The following is a 20,037-nucleotide window of genomic DNA, read 5'->3' as shown; positions in this document are numbered from 1 at the left end:
ATTTGGTACATAAATTTATTTATTTTAATTGGCAAATAATTATATACATATTAAATTGTAAACAGTGATATTTTGGTATATGTTTACATTGGAAAAAGAACAATTCAGACTAATGTGATTAGCATCATTTGATTTAAAAAATTATCATTTCTTTATGGTAAGAATATTATAAATAATCCCTAAATGTTTTAGAATATGCAATCAATCATTAATTATAGCCATCTTATTGTGAATAGAACAATGGAATTCACTTCTGACATCTGACTGTAACTTTGTACTCCTTGACTAGTTTTTCCACTTTTCATTTGAAACCCTTTCCCAACATTGATAATCATCTTTTTATTTTGTAATTGTGAGTTCAATTCCTTTTTGATTCCATATATAGATTAGCTAATACTGTGTTTCTCTGTCCCTTGTTTTTTCTCCCAAACATTATGTTCTCTAGATTCAATCATTTTGTCAAAAGTGACATAATTTGTGTTTTCAAAGTTCAAAGAGTATTGATTTGTGTAGTTATGTGAGAATTTTAATACGTTCACTCACAGATGAACATCTAAGTTATTTCCATATTTTCATGACTGTGAATAATGTTTCAATGAACATAGTAGTATTGATGTCTGTTCAATGCACAGATATTAATTCTTTTGTGTATATTCCCAATAATAAGAGTGTTGATTTATATGACAGATTTACTTTTAATTTTTCAGAAGCTTTCATACTGTTGTCTACAATGACTGTACTGATTTATCATCCTATCAAATGTGTAAAATTTCCTTTACTTGAACATTCTCTGGACCCTTGTTTTATTTATTTAATATCTTTTAAGTTAAAATATAACCATACCCATAACATTTTCCCCCTTCTCCTTCATCCTTTAATAATCCTCTCTCTCCAGTCTCTCCAATGCCACCAACTCTCTCTCAAATTGATAACCTCTTTTTCTTTGATTATTACCACTTTGTAATGAATAACTAGTTAGACGGTTTGTCCCTGTGTGAGGTTAATTCTCCCACTCTCAGCAGTTATTGGTTGCCTGTAATTCTCTGTCTAGGGGATGGGACTCCATCTGTATCAGTCTGTCTATTGATATTGATTAGGCAGCCATTTCTAAAATACACAGTCTCATAGCCAACTTCCTGTTCCTCTGGCACTTAAAATCTTTGTGTCTCCTTCTCTGTAATGTTTCCTGAGCCTTAGGTGCAGGATCTTTTTAGCAGTAGCTAACAGATGCAAAGTGATATTTTTTGTATATTTAATGTAAATTTCTTATTATTGAAGATGTTGAATGTTTTCACATACATCTGCTGGCAAATTTTTGTTCAAAATTCTCAAATCTTACAGTGGCAAAAAATAAAAAAAATCTCAGATCTTTATTTCCAAACTTGATCAGCATTGAACTAGAGGTATAAATATTCAAAGTACAGTTGAAGCTATTCATACCAATATTTCTTTAAGATACTAAAATATTGATTTCAAATTGAATTTATCAATTCAGAGTAGCTATACTTTCGTTCTACTTAATAATATTTTACTATTTTTGTAGTTTTTATTTTTGTCATCAATCTCTGCTGTGGAGGGCAAAAAAATGTTTTTACCTTCTTGAATAAATTTTGAATAAATGTCTTAATTAGCAGCAAATTTCACTGGTAAGTAGATAACTGTGATAAACCAAACTGGTAGATTTATAAAATTGAGAGAGTAGGTTTAGTTCAGTCTGTACTTTTTTAACCTTCTTAAATTTATACTTACTTAAAATAACTATGAATTTATGTGTGTACACTTATTAATATGCTACATGTCTCTGCTAGGTTTCATGTGCTTATCAGTGTATTTTTGTAGTGGTGGAAAATGAATATCATTTTGTAGAGGATTTTTTATTTTAAGTTTTTTAAATGTTTATCTATAAGAGATAATTTGTTTCATCCTATGTCAATGTATGTATAGCTTTTTGCATTTTAACAAATACATGTATACAATCTACATTACAAGATATGTATTTATAAAATGTTATACTGAATCTGTACCCAAAAACTTGGGATTAGATTTTTCTGTTACAATGAAACTTTTAAATTCACTTCCAAGTTCCTTCTGGCTTTCCTAATTCCAGAGTGTTAGAAATTAAATTTAATCACACTCCTTTAAAATGCAGACATTAACTTACATAAAACATTAGCTATATTAATCCAAATTAATGTATACAATAATCTGGTATCAAATTTCCTTGTTTTCAAGAGTGTGTCCCTCTAGTTCAAAGACATCTTGGTCTTAAGAAAAATAAATTATGCAAAGGCAAAAAAGAAGAAATTAAATTTAACTATACTTCTTTAAAAATTTAGACATTAAGTTATATGAAACTTAGATATATTAGCCCAAATCACTATATACAATTCAAACCCAATATTCTTCTTGCTTTGAAAGCAAGGTACTCAAAAGTGGAAAATTGTTTTAGAAGAAAGGGATTCCATTGAAAATACTGTAAAACACACATGGGTACCACCACACACACTTAGAGGTACTTTATTTTAAAGTCTCCTTTTTCATATTTTCATATAAAATAAGGAAATAGACTGCAAATTAAAACGAAGACATTCTTGTGGTGGTATTGTGTTCCCCAAAATATTGTGTACTCTAATAAACTTCCTGCTACATCTGGCGCCCAACGTTCGTGTTACGAATTCATGAAAAAGCTGTTTGCCTGTGGCCTTGTGAGCCCCAGCTCAGGCCCAAGCTACATTCAGGCGGTTGTGGTGGCGCACACTGGTAGGATTTGCTGAAGGAGACAGAGGCAGTAGGATCCCGAGTTTGAGCCGTCCTAGGAGGCTTGGGAGAAGCTTTGGCCTGGACTGAGCCACAAACAGTGGTGGGACCATGGAAGCAGTGGCTACTGCTCCACGTTGCCAGCTCCTTCTCATCGTGTTGGTGACTGCGGTGATGCTGCTACCTGGGACGAAGGGTTTAATGCTGCTGGTTCAGAGAAGAATTGCCAGGACCATCGTGTTACAAGAAAGCATCGTCAAAGGTCAGTTTGGAAAAGTTTGGCAAGACAAATGGTGGGGAGAAATTGTTGTGAAGATTTTCTGTTCTAGGGAAGAATGTTCATGGTTCCGAGAGGCAGACATTTATCAGACTGTAATTGCTCCAAACCACAGAGGAGGAAAAAAAAAAAAAAAAAAAAAAAAAAGGATGACAGGACTCCACAATGGTGATTCCACATGGACTATGGTAAAGCCATTAAGCTGATTAACACACTGAAAGATTGACTTTGGACTACAAACTGGTCAGGACAATTTCGAGATGGCTAGCTGAGATGATCCAGCCTGACAGACTACTTGAACAAGGACTTGAAACAAGCCCTGAACTTTCCTATTATGCAGAGACTGGACAAATGATACAGGACTTGATGATTAACCCCAAAATTTTCTTTTCAAGATTCCCTAAAGATATCTTCACCCCTAGAAAGCAAAAAGAAAAAGAGAATATAGATATGAGATAGATCATCGAATCTACTCTGAGAAAAAAGATAAAGAAATAATAGGATAAATAGATAGATCATTGAATCTACACTGAAGAAAAAGGGGAAGATATAAAAATGACAAAAGGTAGACTACTGAATGTATTATGAATAGAAAAAAGAGAGAATATGGATATGATAAGATAAAAAGGGAGATTATGCAATCTACTTTTAAAAAGGAACTACTTGTTTTAAATAAGATAAGTAATGAAAATTTTTTGGTCTGAGTTTATCAGATGTTACTGGACTGGACATTGTTAATATATATAATGGAGTTTTTATCTGAATCTGTCAAATGTTAATGGACTAGACATCATTAATGTAATTTTTGGCTGTATATATTGTATATGCTTATTGGATAGTTTTTCTTGTATTAGTTATAAGCTTTTTTAATTTTAGACAAAAAGAGAGGAGATGTGGTGGTATTGTGTTCCCCAAAATATTGTGTACCTTAATAAACTTACCTGGGGTCAGAGAACAGACAAGCCACTAGTTAGGCAGTGATAGCACACGCCTTTAATCCTAGCATTCCAGAGACAGAAATCCCTCTGGATCTCTGTGAGTTCAGGGCCACATTGGAAATAGCCAAGCATGGTGACACACGCCTTTAATCCCAGAAAGCCAGCCTTTAATCCCAGGGAGTGGTGGTAGAAAGCAGAAAGATATATAAGGCGTGAGGAACAGAAACTAGAAGATTTTGGCTGGTTAAGCATTTGGCTGGTTAAGCTTTCAGGCTTTGGAGCAACACAGTTCAGCTGAGATTCATTCTGGATGAGGACACAGAAACTTCCAGTCTGAGGAAACAGAAGCTTCCAGTTTGAGGAAACAAGACCAGCTGAGGAACTGGCAAGGTGAGATAGCTGTGGCTTGTTCTGTCTCTCTGATCTACCAGCATTGACCCCAATAACTGGCCTTGGGTTTGATTTTATCAATAAGAACTTTTAAGATTCCTGCTACACATTCTACTTTTATTATCTATGGTTATATACAAAATATATATTTAGTTTTTAAAATTAAATGACAACAGTAACCAGTTTTGCATTATTATGTATTCTTTCTTCCGTAGAATATTGCTAATGCTTCTATAATATGTTCCTTCATTCTGCGTGATGTTCTCTTGGAACTGAATTTAACTAAAAATATGAATTTTTGTTTAGAGTATCAAAGCTATAGCACCTTTGGCAACTTGCTTCTAGGTAAGAATAGTCTTATCCTTAATTTCACCATAGAGGTAAGAGCACATGCAAGAGGGCAAGAGGGGAGAAAAATCACATGACACAGGAAGCCAGAGAATGGTTAGAGAATCAATCTTGACATTTTGTGTTTTTCTATTTCATAAACTGTTGGTTCCTATGACAACTATGTTATTTTTTTCTAATTATAGGTTCTCTAATCACTTTACTCCCATAGTTCCCATTCAGTCAGATTTCTACTATTGCCCTCATGGCTACATAGCAGAAGAAGCTTCCAGTACATGTACTCTAATGGGAGAACCTACCTTCAAACCTTAGCATCATTTGAGCCAAATTGGTTGGAATTCAGTACTTATTCCTGTTACACATCATGTACGCATCTATTAAAACTCTTCAGTCATTCTATCTAGTATATACAATTTAATTTTTCTTTGTGCAGCAATGTATTTTATGTATAGTGGGTCTAAAACGTATACCACAAGTCCTAGATGTTTACTTAGAGTCTTACATACTTAGATAACGAGAAAGGATTCCAGATATAGTTGTCTGCACACATTGGCCACATAAAAAGTACTATTTGAGATTTTATTTGGTTATTGAGAGTTTGCGTGATGAGTACTCTTCACAAACTGTTGAAAATGTATGACTACAGATGTTAACACTAGGATTAAAGAATCTATGGGAAAATAGTTTAAAATTTTGGAGATGAGAATAAATTGCCCATAACTCATAAAATGAGCTCTATATCTGATCAATATGTATTTAGTGACTTTTGAATATCAGACAAACCAGAATTAGCAAGAATTCTCTAGAGAAGATAGCTAATAGAGTACATGGTGGGAGCGAAGAGGCTAGAGTTTCCATATCTGCAACAAGGAAGCTGGAGAAGCATGGGATCTGGTGCGTAGTTCTAGTTTGAATGATTTCAGGCATGAGTCCCAGGAAAAGGCAACATTAGTTTAAATCTGGACAACGATTCATGCATCCAACTGGTTAGATGTGTCACACTGAATTATGCCAATCTCTTTTACTCACTCTGTTAATGTAAATATTAAACTTACACTGACATCCTCACAGCAACAGCCAAATGAATGTCTAATCAAATATCTGGGCATTTTATAGCCCAGTCAATTTCCCATAAAATAAGTCATGCTTACTAAAGCAAGATGGAAAAGGGAAAGTTGCAATTAGATTTATACACAACTGGAGATTAACCCCAAACTTAGAAGAGTAAATTTCCTTCTCTAATTTCTTCTTAAAGTCATTTTGCACTGGTGTTGGTAGATGCTTAGAAATCATTTCAACTTCTCCATATTATAGTGACGTTAACAGGGTCACACAACTTACTAACTACAAAATTGAAATTCAAAACTTACAAATTCAATATTGATTTTAAGGATGTTCTAAAAATAAGTTCCATTTTATTAATATGAGTGTAAACCACAAGATCTGGGTGTACTTCAAAATATATTGCACCATGATGTTAGTGTTATGCTATTGATATATGCTTGTTTGAATTAGAAATACTTGCCTTGGCATAAAATAGTCATTCTGAATCAGATGTCAAAGTATTTTGGATACTACTAAAGAGTGGTGATTTTGAGTGAATTTAAAACATGCCCTGCTGCATCCTTTTATAAAGACTTCTGAACAAAGAAAATAAGCCTTACTGCCTGTGAAAGTACAGGGCATGATAAAGAAGTGTTTATATAGGCAAGAGGCCAGAATGATGTGTTCATTTTCAAGCTATGGACAACGAGAGAAAACATCTATTTCAACCTAACTTAGAAAAGCACTGTTTCTCCATATGTTAGCTTAAGTTAGTTACTATTCCTACAGCACTTAGTGGTGTGTGTGTGTGTGTGTGTGTGTGTGTGTGTGTGTGTAGGGGTGTGGGGGTGTAGTCATGGCTAATCAACATGATTTTACAATTTTCATAGCTTCTATTTTCAAGTAGAATGTTTATCCAGAGGCGTTCACATTTTTAGAAAAGCTTTGCATATAATAACTGCAGATCTGCATAAGGGGACTGAGGATACGTCGCTTTTCCTTAATGAGCTATATTCAAATTTTACATAAGAAGAATCCAAAATAGATCATAATGAATTCACTATGACAAACTCTCCTGGGACAAATTGGCACAGTTTTGGAAGTGGGCTACTGAGGAGTGAATATGACAGTGGGCTAGAGCAGGAGGGATGTAGAAGTGACTTTAAACAGGTTGCTTTTACTCACATGCCTGGGTTTATGTAGCAGCTAGGCACTTTGGCATCCAAGAAGCTGGGTTAGATATTTACGAGTTCAGGCGTGAGGGCTGTGAGTTTGCAAATCCAGCAGCTGGAGTGTGTTTGTGGTAGCTGCTTTCCTGTGCTAAGCTGATTTACTTGTTTAAGGTCTGACCTCATCATCCTGTCAGTATGGGTTCCCACCTACACTGTTAGCGGCAGCTTTCTGCTTGAGCTAGGCTGGAAGTATTCACAGTGTATCACAGGCAGAGGGGGAGGGGAGAGAAAGCAAGAAAGACTGCTCTCTCTCTCAGCACTTGTGCTTTTGTTAGTTCTACACAAGAGGCAGAGAAACAAGAGATAACAAAGGCTCCATTTCCTTTCTGTTAGAGAAGGCTTTTGTCTTTCCTCCGGCAACAATGTCAGTGTCCGGCAAGAAAGAGTTTGATGTGAAACAGATCCTGAGGCTTCGCTGGAGATGGTTTAGTCATCCTTCTCAAGGATCGCCTAACACTGGAAGCTGCCTTCAGCAGGAAGGATATGAGCATAGAGGGACCCCGGTTCAGGGCAGGTTGAAGAACCACTCACGGGACAGAAACGGACTGAAGAAAGGCAATAGTCCTGTCCACCACAATATACTGACGCCGGTGCCAGGACCAGCCCCTACCCATCAAAGAGTCCTCCAGAATTGGCACCAACAAAACGTGATAGTACATCTTCAAGCAAATGAAGATACTCCTAAAGCCGTTCCAGAGGAGAATTTGCTCAGAGAAGCTTGTGAGAAGCGCTCACGAGATTTGGAGATGATGGGTGATGACAATATAGAAGATTCTAGAGCACGGTAGGAGTTTTTGGTTATGTAATTGAAAGCTTTAGCCTAGAATAACTTATTCTACAAGACTCTCATTTCGTACTAAATAGAAGTGTTACAGTATCTCTGAGTTTGTGAGCAGCCAATCAGGGTCTTCAAGAAACCCCCGTCTCTAGTCTATGAAAGAACACTGTAATCATGAATTTGTTTTGATAATTAGTGAAAAGTTATTTTCCCTATGGTCGGTTTACTTCCTTTACATTCTCAACCCATTCAGAATTCTCTTTCGGTTTTAAGAGACGTTTCTTTAAATGACTAACTTCTGTAGATATCTTAAGCAGCTTAAATGTTCCAACAGTGAGGATTGTTAAACAAGTGCATTAAATCAGAACTCTTGCTGATTTTTTGAACAGAGCTAACTTTGACAAAAATAAATCCAAGCTTGAACTGCTGAGCATATTGTTGTTTACAGATTAGGACATAGTAATAGTTTGAAAATTGTGTGTCTCTTTAAATAAGAATATGTAAAATTCCTTAGCATTTGAGAGTCAGTCATTTCAAGTGGCATTACTTTCACAGCCTGTTTGTAAACAGAAATGTTCATTAGGCAAATAATAAAAAGCTGCTCACATTAGCAGGATTTTAAAATAGGAAATGCCAAGTTTCTCAAGACATTAAAATGAGCTAAGAAAATGAAATGTGTATTTTGGATTAGAATTCTTATGACATGCGATTTTATCCTAACTTGATTTCATCAGTAAGGTTTGAATGCAAGAAATGTTTATTCTATCCTCTAGTATTGTCAAGTATAAGTAAACCTAGTGCATTGCCCATTTTTTTGTATTGTTTTGTATTGTTAATTTGGTTTAGTCATAATTGAGTTTTGAATTGAAATTAAGTTTTGGAAGTGATGTAGAATAAAGAACCTGCTTTGATGTGTTGAAAAATCACATACTAATCTACAATGATCCTATATAAACTTCCTTGGAAATCTAAATGCCTGACAGTATGTTCCTGTTAAGGAATGGGATATTTTCCTCATCATGTGGGCTTATTTAGTATATTTAGAAAATGCTATCTTATTTCCATGAGTTCAAATCAGAATATCAAAAGAAAATGAAGTGTATCAACATTATGATAGAGAAAAATCACATATGCAAAATGACAATTATATAGGAACTTGGTCTTAATGAAATGCAAATGTAAAAAAATTGTGAAATGATTTTAGGCACAATATTAGCTCTCCTGTAATATAGATCTTTTAAGATATCAAAGTGTTTCTTTGAGAGCATATGTATTTTTTCTTTACCTAAAGAAAACAATATAACTATTAAGATTGAAAACTGAATTTAGCACAACTAAAGGACTTTCAGAGGAATATGCAATTAGTGTTTTTCAATTCAGAGCATTTTTCTGTGAGTTGTTCTCACACATTTTAACTAACATTTTGAAGGTTAATGGATATATTTAACTCTGCTATATACAAACTTTAAAAGTCCACTGTCATTTCCTAAGAAAATTCTTGGGTATCTGGGAATAAAATGAAAAGAATAAAGATGAGTCTAATAAATTAGATGCTAGAAGAAAATGACAGGTAGTTGTCCAGTCTAAAGCATCACCAGATGATTTTACTTATGATTTTGACATTCCTTATGTTCCAAAGAATTTTACTGATAATTAAAATTTCATTGGAAAGTTAGTATTTCTTAAAATAAACACAGGAAGTACTTATAGGTGTGCCAGTACTATATCAAAGCAGAAGGGGAGGACTAAATTGAGGAGCTTATTAGTTAAAACATTATGTCTTATTATCTTCTTACTGCCTATTATAAATTTCTATGTTTTGTTTCAAGAGAGTTCAAAGAAAAGCTTTTGGATTTTTTGCTCCTTTAATTCTCTCTTCTGTAGTAAGATAGCAGAACTGGAGGAAAAGACTGTGCTAAATTGGTAGCAGCCTGCCATATCCTTGATACAATTATTTTGACTAAAATGAAATAAAATAAAAACAGCAATCAGTATGGAGAAATTATTAAACTACTATGGGTGAGCTCTGATATCACAGCAAAGAATGCTTTCTATGACATTCCACTTTCTGTAAATATTATAAAAATTGAATCTGTAATGAGCTGATTTATAAGTGTCTAGTACAACAAAATAAGTCAAAATAATTCCCCAAAGATATTAAAATCCTTGTGCTAGTTTTATTAATATGTTGATATAATAAATTTAAAAATTTAAAAATATACCTATAAGCTTGAATCACAAGTATGTAGTATATTTAAGAATGGCTGTCATATGTTTAATCACTGTGAGGATGCATATATCAATATTCCCATCATTAGAGTTCTGAATTCTTTTGTCATTTTATTTTTATGATAGTTATCTGCCAACTCTGCATCTTTACTTTTGTGTAACTACCTAGTTCAAGAAAAGATTTTCTCTTCTTTGTTTCAATCATAAAGTTCCAATAATAAACATTTTAATATTACATTATGACTGTGCTAAGCTATAGCCACAGTTAATTACTCCTAAATAAATAATTGTATTAATGTTTAGGTGGAAATTACAGTGTTAACATTAATCCACATTATACTAAACAACAGTTATTGAATAAAATGAATGTGACATGTTTATGGTATCAACACACACATTTATGGTAGCAACACACACCTTAGTAGAAAGCTTCCAATTAAAGAGCTATTTAGTTTAAAGACATCAAAAGGAATGGGGATCATGCTGCTGTCCTGTTGGACTTACAAGGTTTTGAAAAAGTGAACACTCTACAGATAAATTAATCTGTATATATTTCTAGTTTGGGAGTGTGAAATGAAACTCAAAATTGTCTTTGCTGAACACTTTCTATTTTACAAGTGAAATTTGCCTTGAAAAATTGTAGTTGTAATTGTAAATATCAATATAGAATAGGAAATTGGAACTGTATTAACAGAATTTTTCAGGAAGTAAATCCACAAATATTGAATATCCATTGTGTTCAGGAATTCTTCTAGGTGTTAGAAATAAAATGGAATCAAAAGAAATAACCCATTTTCATTACATATACATATTATGAACTTATATTCATAGACAGAAAGAGAGGGAATAAGCAAGCCAAAATATAAAATTTAAATGATTGTAAGTGGTCTTAAAGAAAATTAAAGGGGAAAGAGTAGAAAATGAGGTTTTCCTTCAGATAGTGACAGGTTTTCTGAAGCAATGAGAGTTGAGCAGAGATTCAAGTACAATGAAAGAAGCCAAGCTTCTGATTAACAAATACAAGGCAAGTGAGAGGTCACTGCCCCTGTTCCACAGAAGAGACCTTAACTACTATACATCATTTTTCTGTGCAAATCAGTACTACATGTCCCCACATAACAAACTGAATCAAGTACAAAACGTCCTCAGATTAAATGGTGACTACAAATTTCACATTGCATTGTTCATTGTGGTGTTCTTATGATCACATTCATTGCCCTTGGACACAGAGGTGACTTCTCAGTCATCCTGTAAAGATGGTGACATTGTGCTATCTAGGGAACTGGATACCCTGCTCCCATACAATATGCCTCATGCACAGAGGCATATGCCCTTTGTAGGAAACATAAACATGATAGTGTACAAGATTTTTTTTTTTACAAAATATTCATGTAGAGACAAATTCAGTATGGGCTTTTATTCTCTGTCCAAATCCACCTGTAATATGGATTCTACTTAGAGAATATTTAAGCATAAGGAGAAACCTGAATTGAAAATAATGAAACCTATTATAATATTTTTTTCTAATACAAAAAAGTGGCAGCTGTATAGTATTGGTAGGCAGGCTCCAAGAAAGTAAAACAGTGATTTCAATGACCCTATGCCTGAAATGTACTAGGTACATTCAAATACCAGTGCATCTTCTAGTAGAGTGCTCAACAGAAACAGTGAGTGAAGAGATGTTTTGACAGGTAATATTAATAAGATAAAAGTAATGCTAAAATGAGACTGACTTAAAAATATCATTGTTATCTTTATTTCTAGGTATGAAACATGTTTTAAGAAACCAGTTTTAGATGTCCAAGTGAGTGTTATATCAAAAAGTGTAAAATATGTCTTTTAATCCCTCATTAGTGTAAGGTTTCTTCAAAATGAATGTACGTTGCAGGATAGGATGATGTGTGTATAAAACATCACCAGTACAACACCGATGGTTACAGTTAGGGTATACAGAAAGCCTGATAAGTATCTGGGAGAAAAAAAATAAATTTATCTTTTATTTGTTAAAAAGATATTTTAAGGTATAAATTATACACTTTTATATGCATTAGAAACAAATTTTCATCTTAAGTAAATCACAATTTGAAAACTGAAGGATTTGCAAGCACAAATGAAGAAACAAAAAGAAAAAATGGTACTTTAAAAAAAATAGTACTCTTTTAAAAACTGATAGGCAAAATGATGTTTACCATTTCAAATTTTACAATGAATATTATCACAGTTTATTTTGAATGCTAAGCTCAGTACCTAAAAATATGGTGAGATTGAATTGATCAGTGCAATTTTCTCCTACAATAGACTCTCTGATTTCCACAATAAAAAGTTGTACTCTTGCATTTGTGTTCTCATACAAGCAAAATACAAATGTATCTGTTATCTGGAGTAATATGCATAGTGCATGTTTTCCCAAACATACAAAAATGCATTGATTTTTTTATTTAAAATCTATCTAGTACAGTCACAAGTGCCTCACTGTTTTCTTTCTCATCCTTTGCACACATAAGCTTATTCTAAGGTATTCAAAGAATTAATAATATATAACATATGGATAATTTAGGGTTAAAAACCTTGTGGATTTGGTCAGTGTTGCTTCAATTAGCAATGACAACTCTTAAAGTGACTGTGATCCTAAAAATTCAGTTTTTACTTTGCCATTAATAAAATGTTTTGTTAAAAAAAGCATTTTTGTATATTAACAATAAATACTTGCAAATAATCAGCTAGTCCATAATGAATTGTAGTGATTTATAGCAAAGGGACAGAGTAGTAGCTGGTTTTGATGTGGCATACCTGAATGGTACCTTATTTCAACATTTACTGTATTCCAGGTACACTCACTCACACACACACACACACACACACACAGAATTTTTACATGATTTTTTTCTCTCTCATTCTTTTAAAGAAAAAAGTTCATTGTAAAGTTCATATTCACATGGATAATTAGTATTTCTCTGGGATTGTTTTTCTGGATATATTTTTTTGCATATTGTTATGCAAAAAGTTTGTGTTTTTCTAAGGAAGAAGGCCTGCATTATTTAACTTTACACTGCATTATTCAACAAAAACTGATTTCATATTGAACAATTAGGAATAAACTACATTTTTTTAAATAAAAGAGTTGAGGCTAAATTTTCTTAAATCTGATTTGAAACAAACTATACAGAAGTATATGAGTTCCCAAAGTGTTTTGCTGAATATAAAACATTTTAACACATAATTTAAATTCAATGAAGTAATTTTAGACATTTTAGAGATGGAACCCTGTTTCTGATTTTTAAACTCTTTTTACCCATAGTGTCTTTTCTGCAAAAATTAAATACTGTGGTTTTCATGTTAAAGAGATTTACACTCTTTTTACCAATAGCTTCCTTCTGACAATTAAATCCTGTGGTCCTCAAGTTAAATAGAGTTTCTAAGTCAACACTAGTGGACCACAAAATTATAAAAAGTGAGTATTTGCTGTTTCTTAATTTGTTTGTATTCTTCCATAACCATTAAAATGATAATGCTGTTGATTCACCTTTTCTAATGAATATGTCATATTTTGTGACAAGATAATATACTAAAGATAATATTCTAGTGGAGGGAACTGAAGCTCTAATAAAAAATAACAAGGAGTAGTTTTATCCAGATAAAATTATTCATGATTATCATTTAATGTGTATCTATTTGAGGGTTACAGAACTCACAGAATTACAGTTTCCCATTACAAAAAGTCACATTTTAATCACTAAGTATACCATGGAGACTAGTGAACTAGTAAATATTTATTGATGCTTGAAATAAAAATCACATCTAATTTTAAAATGCAATTTCATTTTTGTCTATTGCTTCTCCTTTGGAAGAAAATATTGATACATATGAAACAATAATCATTATATAAAATCTTTACCTTCCAATGATAAATGGATCATATTGTCATTTAGTATATTTTATTTGTTTATTCTATTCAATTCAGATGTTTTCACTAAAGAGAATGCCAAATATTTAGGCGTAGTGGGAGAGAGATAATATTTTTTAATTGTGTATTTAAAAAACAACTACTTAAGGCAAGTAAGTTGGAAGTAAAATAATTTAAATCAAATTGTTTCTAGTCATCTAACTGTAAGGCTGGAAGAGCAATTGTTGGCATTTTAAACAAAAAGCATTATATATGTGTGTGTTCTGGAAACAGTATAAAATATGAGTTTTTCAAGTCAACAAATAGACACAATACTTTAGACAGCATTATTATTTACATTGGGGGAGACAAATACCGATGATCATTTTTATGCAACTTCTAGAAACGCATCGTTAATCCTCTAGTAATTCTCATTTTATTAACCTGTCCTGTATTGGTCACAGTGACTTAACCTTTATTTACTTTCAAATGTTGTAAGAAATGTACCTCACACCCTTTTATCTTCCTATTTCTATTGGATCCTCAATAGCCAAAGTTTAGTAGTACTTATAAACAATCACATCCTACAGGAACATTTAATGAAAAACAATTCAAAATGCAGGATTCTAATAAAGTAACTACCAATTTAGCATATTTAAAATATCATAACTTTTTAAGTTCTTTAATACTTGGAAATACAGATTTATCGTCCCTGAATCTCAAAGAGTAACGTGCCAGCATTTGAAAACACTGAGAAAGTTCATGGTGTGTTATACTTCTAAATTGTACCATTGTTAATGAATAAACTTACTTTGTTCTTATTAGTAAAAAGTTTAAAAAACTTTTATAAAATAAATAATCTTAGAGCTGACTTAGAGACTAAAAGCCATGTGCTTTTAATCCTACTCTGAATGAAGATGAAGCCAATAATAGAAAAATGAGAGACACCATAAGACAATAGATGGCTCTATTTCCTATCATAAAATTTAACTACATTGCTTAATTATAAATCTCTAGGTTAATAATTAGCTATCTTAAATCTCAGGTACTTCCTGTTTCAAGTTTATTAGTCCATTAGTATACAATGTGAAGTTTTAACGAGAAGAAGCAAATAATGCTCAAAATAGCAGGCCTGGTGTGTTAGAATTCATCTCCTTGAAACTGAGATGTGATTTAGATGCTAAAACTTAGTTTGTTGGCTCAATTTTTTTATTTTTGCATCTAAATTTTATTAGCAAGAATAAGTGTAGTGCAAGAAGTATGATTAAGTAAAGGGAGTTGAATAGAACTAATACTCATTTTATTTGGCAAAAATCGGAAGTTTTTTACCTGTAAATTTATTTTTATAAAGCTGGAAGTCTGACTCTGGAGTTAAAGAAGCAGAAAAGGCACCAATATTGTAAAGCTAACCTTTAAAGCTCAACAGGAATATAAAGAATAAAGCACCCTTAGTAAGTCTCGACAGCTATAAAGAGTGCAGCAAAGTAGCCTGAAACAGAGAACATACTACAATCAGCTGCTCCCTGGAGAAATTCTGGGATTTATAGTCACAATTACTCATAGTATTTCTAAAGGAAAAGTCTTGACAAATAGTCCACAGCATTACTTAAGCCTTGTGCCACTTTGATATTTAATGGGCTTTATTAAATTCTACCATAGAATAGCAAATAGTTAAAGATCATGCCCTTAAGAAGTTTACAGTGTAGTCTGAATGGTAAAAAAAAAAATGGAAAGAGGAGATACACTTCCCCCATAAAAACCTTAAATGCAATTACAACAGCAGAAACTTGTTTTAGTGTGGGACAGTGAAGATGGAAGGAAGTCTAATGATTCACAATACAAACAGGGAAAGGCTCAATTCAAGAAGAGAAACAAATTCGACAATGTGAAATTTTTTATTTGGTTTCCATTTTCCAGCACCAAAAACAAAATAACCAATAATGTACTATTATCACTAGGGTTCCATTCAACTCTCTGATGAGCAGTTTGGAAGATTTCTAATACAGTCCTATATATGCTGCAAATATTTCTTCTGCCAATCATGTTCTGTCACAGCGCTCAAAGATTTCTCCTCACCTTCCCTAGGTCCCCCAACAAATTTTCATAGATATTGTATATCTAAGGATAAGCAATACTGCTGCACAGAATTTTGATCATTTTATTTCCACTGAGCTGCCCATGATAATCTCACTCTAAAATATCATGATGTTTCTGAGCTTAAAAGGTTTTAAAGAACTATACAGATTTACAAAGTAAAACACAACTATAAAATGACCACAGCTAATTCAAGGGAAAAAAATCAAACTGTAAACACATTTTTCTAATGACTCACCATTTTCCTTTCTCAGTTTCTTGTTTGGCTTCTTTATTCTGAAGAATTTTGTGCTTGAAGTTAGCATTATAGTTGAAATTAGAAAGTATCAAGATTAAGTTGTACAGAGAATCCTGTGGAATTAAGTATTTGAAGTAACTGCCATTTTAAAATGGAAAATTGTCATATCAAATATTCACATAAAAATACTTCACAAACCTTTAGAGAATGGACATGGTTAAAGTACCTTGCTCACTATTTAGAAAAAAAATACCTATTCTAGGTAGTCAATTTGTAAGTAGGTATTAGTCTCTGTAAGTTGTATATTACAAAAAGGAGCTTTGCAGATTCTGTGGAATTTGAAAGTCAGGAGAATAAGGTCTATTGTTTGTTTGGCTTCTGCCTGTTAGTAATATAGAGAGCAAAGAACTAAATGAGTTGCTATTTGGGATGTTTTTGACTATTGTATTTGGTTTTGGTTGGTTTGAATTTAAGACAAGGTTTATTTCATACAATATATTCTGATTATGGTTTCCCCTCCCCTTACTACTTCTAGCTCCTCCCCATCTCCTCTCCAATCCTGATCCACACCCTTTCTGTCACTTATTAGAAGACAAACATATGTCTAAGGAATAAAAATAAAATAAAATAAAGCAAATGAATCAAAATAGGATGAAACAAGAATAATAACCAAAGTAAAGCATATGAAATGCTTATAGACACCGTGACACACATGTGTACACACACAGGGATTCAGTTAAAAATGTATACAGAATGCACAGGTAAGATGTGTGTGTGTGTGTGTGTGTGTGTGTGTGTGTGTGTATGTGTGTGTGTGTTTGTGTAAGATATACATGCACAAAGGACTTGTAAGGTAAATATTTTTTCAAGCCCTGAATTGACATTATTAGACAAAGAACCTCCAAAATTTGTGTTGAATTAATTTTTTGTTTGCCATCTAGTAAGCATGGGGCCTGACCTTACAAGCGGTTTGTTTCCCCAGTGAGACTCCCTTGGAGAAAACTATCTTTTTATTTGCAAGTGGATATCAATTGGAGATAGCATGTAGGTTAGGGAGGGGGACATGTTTCCACGTCTCCTCTCAGCTCTAGGACCCTGTCTGAGGCAGAAACATGTAGTCCCTGTGCAGGAGACACAGTCTCTGTGAATTCATATGTGCATCAACTCTGTTGTGTCTAGAAAGTCTTGATTCCTTGCCATCATCTATCCCTTGTAGCTCTTACACTTTTTCTGCCTTTTCTTTTGCAGAATTTCCTGAGCCCTCAGGTAGTTATTTGATGCGGATATCCCTTTTAGCGCTGAGTATTCCGAGGTCTCTCACTCTTTGCAAATTTTCTGACTGTGGGTCTCTGTATTTGTTTTTATCTGCTGCAGGAGGAAGCTTCTTTGATGATAACTGAATAATGAACAAATTTATGAGCATAGCAGAATTTTGTTAGGAGTCATTTTATTGCTATGCTCCTTTATCAAAGCAATAATATTTGGCATTTCCTAGGTTCCTGGCCTTTCTAGTCTCAGATTCATGGCCTCCCAAACAGTGTTACGTATGGGTTCCATCTCATGGAGTGAGCCTTAACTCAAATAAGATATTAGTTGGCTACTTCCACAGTCTCTGTGCCACTATTGCACCAGTGTATATTGCATGTGTGTTAGCTATTCTTGTAAATCAAAGGGTTTGTAGGTGAATGGAAAGATGACTCAGCCGTTAAAGGCTAAACTCACAACTTTTTTTTAAATGTTCCTTTAAATGAAGAATTCTATTTTGTTACAGTTTGGTAGAATGCTATAGGGAAGTATAAAGAGGTCCTCAATTCCACTACTAGATATTACTCATGATATGAATGAGTTTTTACCATCACCCACTCTCCATTCTATTGTTCTCCTCCAGTTAAACCTTAAGGGTTTACTGCAAGAAAGCAAGGTAAGATACTACAGACCCCATGATGCACCTCTTATTGTTTTTCAATTGCTTCTAATTCTGGACAATTATGCAAAAATCCTTTAATATTTCTCATATTACAGTCAAGACGGTAGGTCCTTTACATACTAAATGAAAGAAACCATATGAGATGTAAAATTTATTTTCCTTTTAAGGAGTAGCTGTGGCTGAAATACCTTTCAGTATTTTTTCATACAATAAATTTTAGTCATTTTCTGTCCTTTTCCCAACTCTTCCCAGATCCTCTCCATTTCTCTATGCTCCCAATTTTATGTTCTTTCTCTATCAAGCACTAATAAAATCCTAACAATCAAAGAGACAGTAAGACAAAAAAAATGAAACAAAATACAACAAACATAAATTGGGTCTATTTTTGTGTAGGCCAACTACTCCTGGGCATTATCCCTGCCCTGGAATGTGGTTGATATACACAGTGACACTCTATTGTAGAATACTTCTTTTTCCTTTTTCCAGCAGGTACCAATTGCAAATGCCTTCATGATCAGTGGTGAGAATTGGCGTCAACTGCCCCTTCTCAGTGCTAGGACTCTGTCTTGCTTGAACCTGTGTAAGTCCTGTGCTTGCTGCCACAGTCTTTGTCAGTTCATAAGTGCACCAGTCTGGCTGCTTCAGGAAGACACTGTTTCTTTGGATCCATTCACCATGTATCTGGTTCTTACAATCTTCCCACTTCCTCTTCTACATAGATCCTTATTTAATGAAGACATCCCATTTAGTGCTGTTTGCTCCTACTCACTGTCATCTGCACAATGTCTCACTTAGTTACCATCTATTGCAAGAAGAAGCTTCTCTAAAGAGGCTTGAGTGACACAATAATATACAGGTATAGCAATAGGTCATAAGGAGTCATTTTATTACTAAGTTCCTATAGCAGGATAATAGTAAGATTTTCCCTAAGTCCATGACCCATCTAGTCTGTTCTTGGCCTCATTAGCAGTCCTTTATTTGGGTTCCATACCGTGGAGTGTCTCTAATACAATAAAGCAGTGGCTGTTTATTCTAATCAAATTTGTATCATTATTGCATCAGTACATTTTGCAGGCAGGTTGTTGATGTAGGTCACAGACTTTGTAGCTGGGTGATACTCACAATTACTTTTCTCCTCTGGTAGTGTGGAAAGTACCTTCCAGCACCATGAACTCTAGTCAGTAGGCAGAAAGTTTCTAGTTGGGTGCAGCTAAATATTTCCATATTGGACAGCATATGTAAGTGTTAGTCATCAGTAACAGAGATGTACCATCAAGTTATAGATGGTAGTCAATAGTGTTGGCAATAGCCTATAATGATAGGGTGATATATGGGTTCCCTTTGGCCAACAGCTGAACAATATGTAACCCATTTTTGGCATGGTGGGTTTTACTTGTTAGCATGAGATATCTGATTGGAGCATTGTATCCCCTATTATGTGTTGACCCAATTTAAAACTCACATATACGTGTGTGTGTGTGTGTGTGTGTGTGTGTGTGTTAGGAATCTTCTAAAATAGTTTGCTTTCATATGGCTTTTCAAAAGACCTTTAGTATTTTGTCTTTTCCTTTTATTCTCTTTTATCCTACCTTCCCATCCTGCTCCCCATTTAACCACCTTATTCTCCTTTCTCCTTTATCTCTTTATGGGACTATATTCTATTTCCCTTTTTTTGAAAGTGCTCCTTAATAGTTACCTAAACTCTGTGGTTAAAATGTTTGAAACATACATGCCTAAAGCTTAAAAGCTAATATCTGCAAATAAGAGGAAAAAGGAATATGTGTTTCTTGGGTCTGGGCTACCTCACTCAGGATGGTTGAGTATCTTTCCATCTATTTATCTGCAAATTTCATAATTTCATTTTTCTTAACATATGAATAATATCTCTGTACATAAATGTGC

The 20,037-nt window shown here is 33.6% G+C and overlaps 1 protein-coding gene across 2 annotated transcripts in view; it reads left to right on the top strand.

Annotated features, from left to right (window-relative positions):
- Positions 1–7,166: 7,166 nt before the first annotated feature.
- Positions 7,167–20,037, top strand: part of Klhl4 (kelch like family member 4) — a 70,699-nt gene continuing 57,828 nt past the window's right edge. The window contains exon 1 of one of the 2 annotated variants that reach the window (XM_016009427.3): positions 7,167–7,770. In XM_016009427.3, coding sequence (XP_015864913.1) covers positions 7,349–7,770 — 422 coding nt within the window. In that variant the 5' untranslated portion in view covers positions 7,167–7,348. The remainder of the gene's footprint in view (positions 7,771–20,037) is intronic. The other variant, XM_006991155.4, reaches the window with a different exon arrangement.

The sequence above is a fragment of the Peromyscus maniculatus genome, chromosome X, assembly GCF_049852395.1.
Source record: "Peromyscus maniculatus bairdii isolate BWxNUB_F1_BW_parent chromosome X, HU_Pman_BW_mat_3.1, whole genome shotgun sequence".
NCBI lineage: Eukaryota > Metazoa > Chordata > Mammalia > Rodentia > Cricetidae > Peromyscus > Peromyscus maniculatus.
Note: the sequence above shows the minus strand (reverse complement) of the source record. Positions and strands in the feature narration are given on the sequence as shown.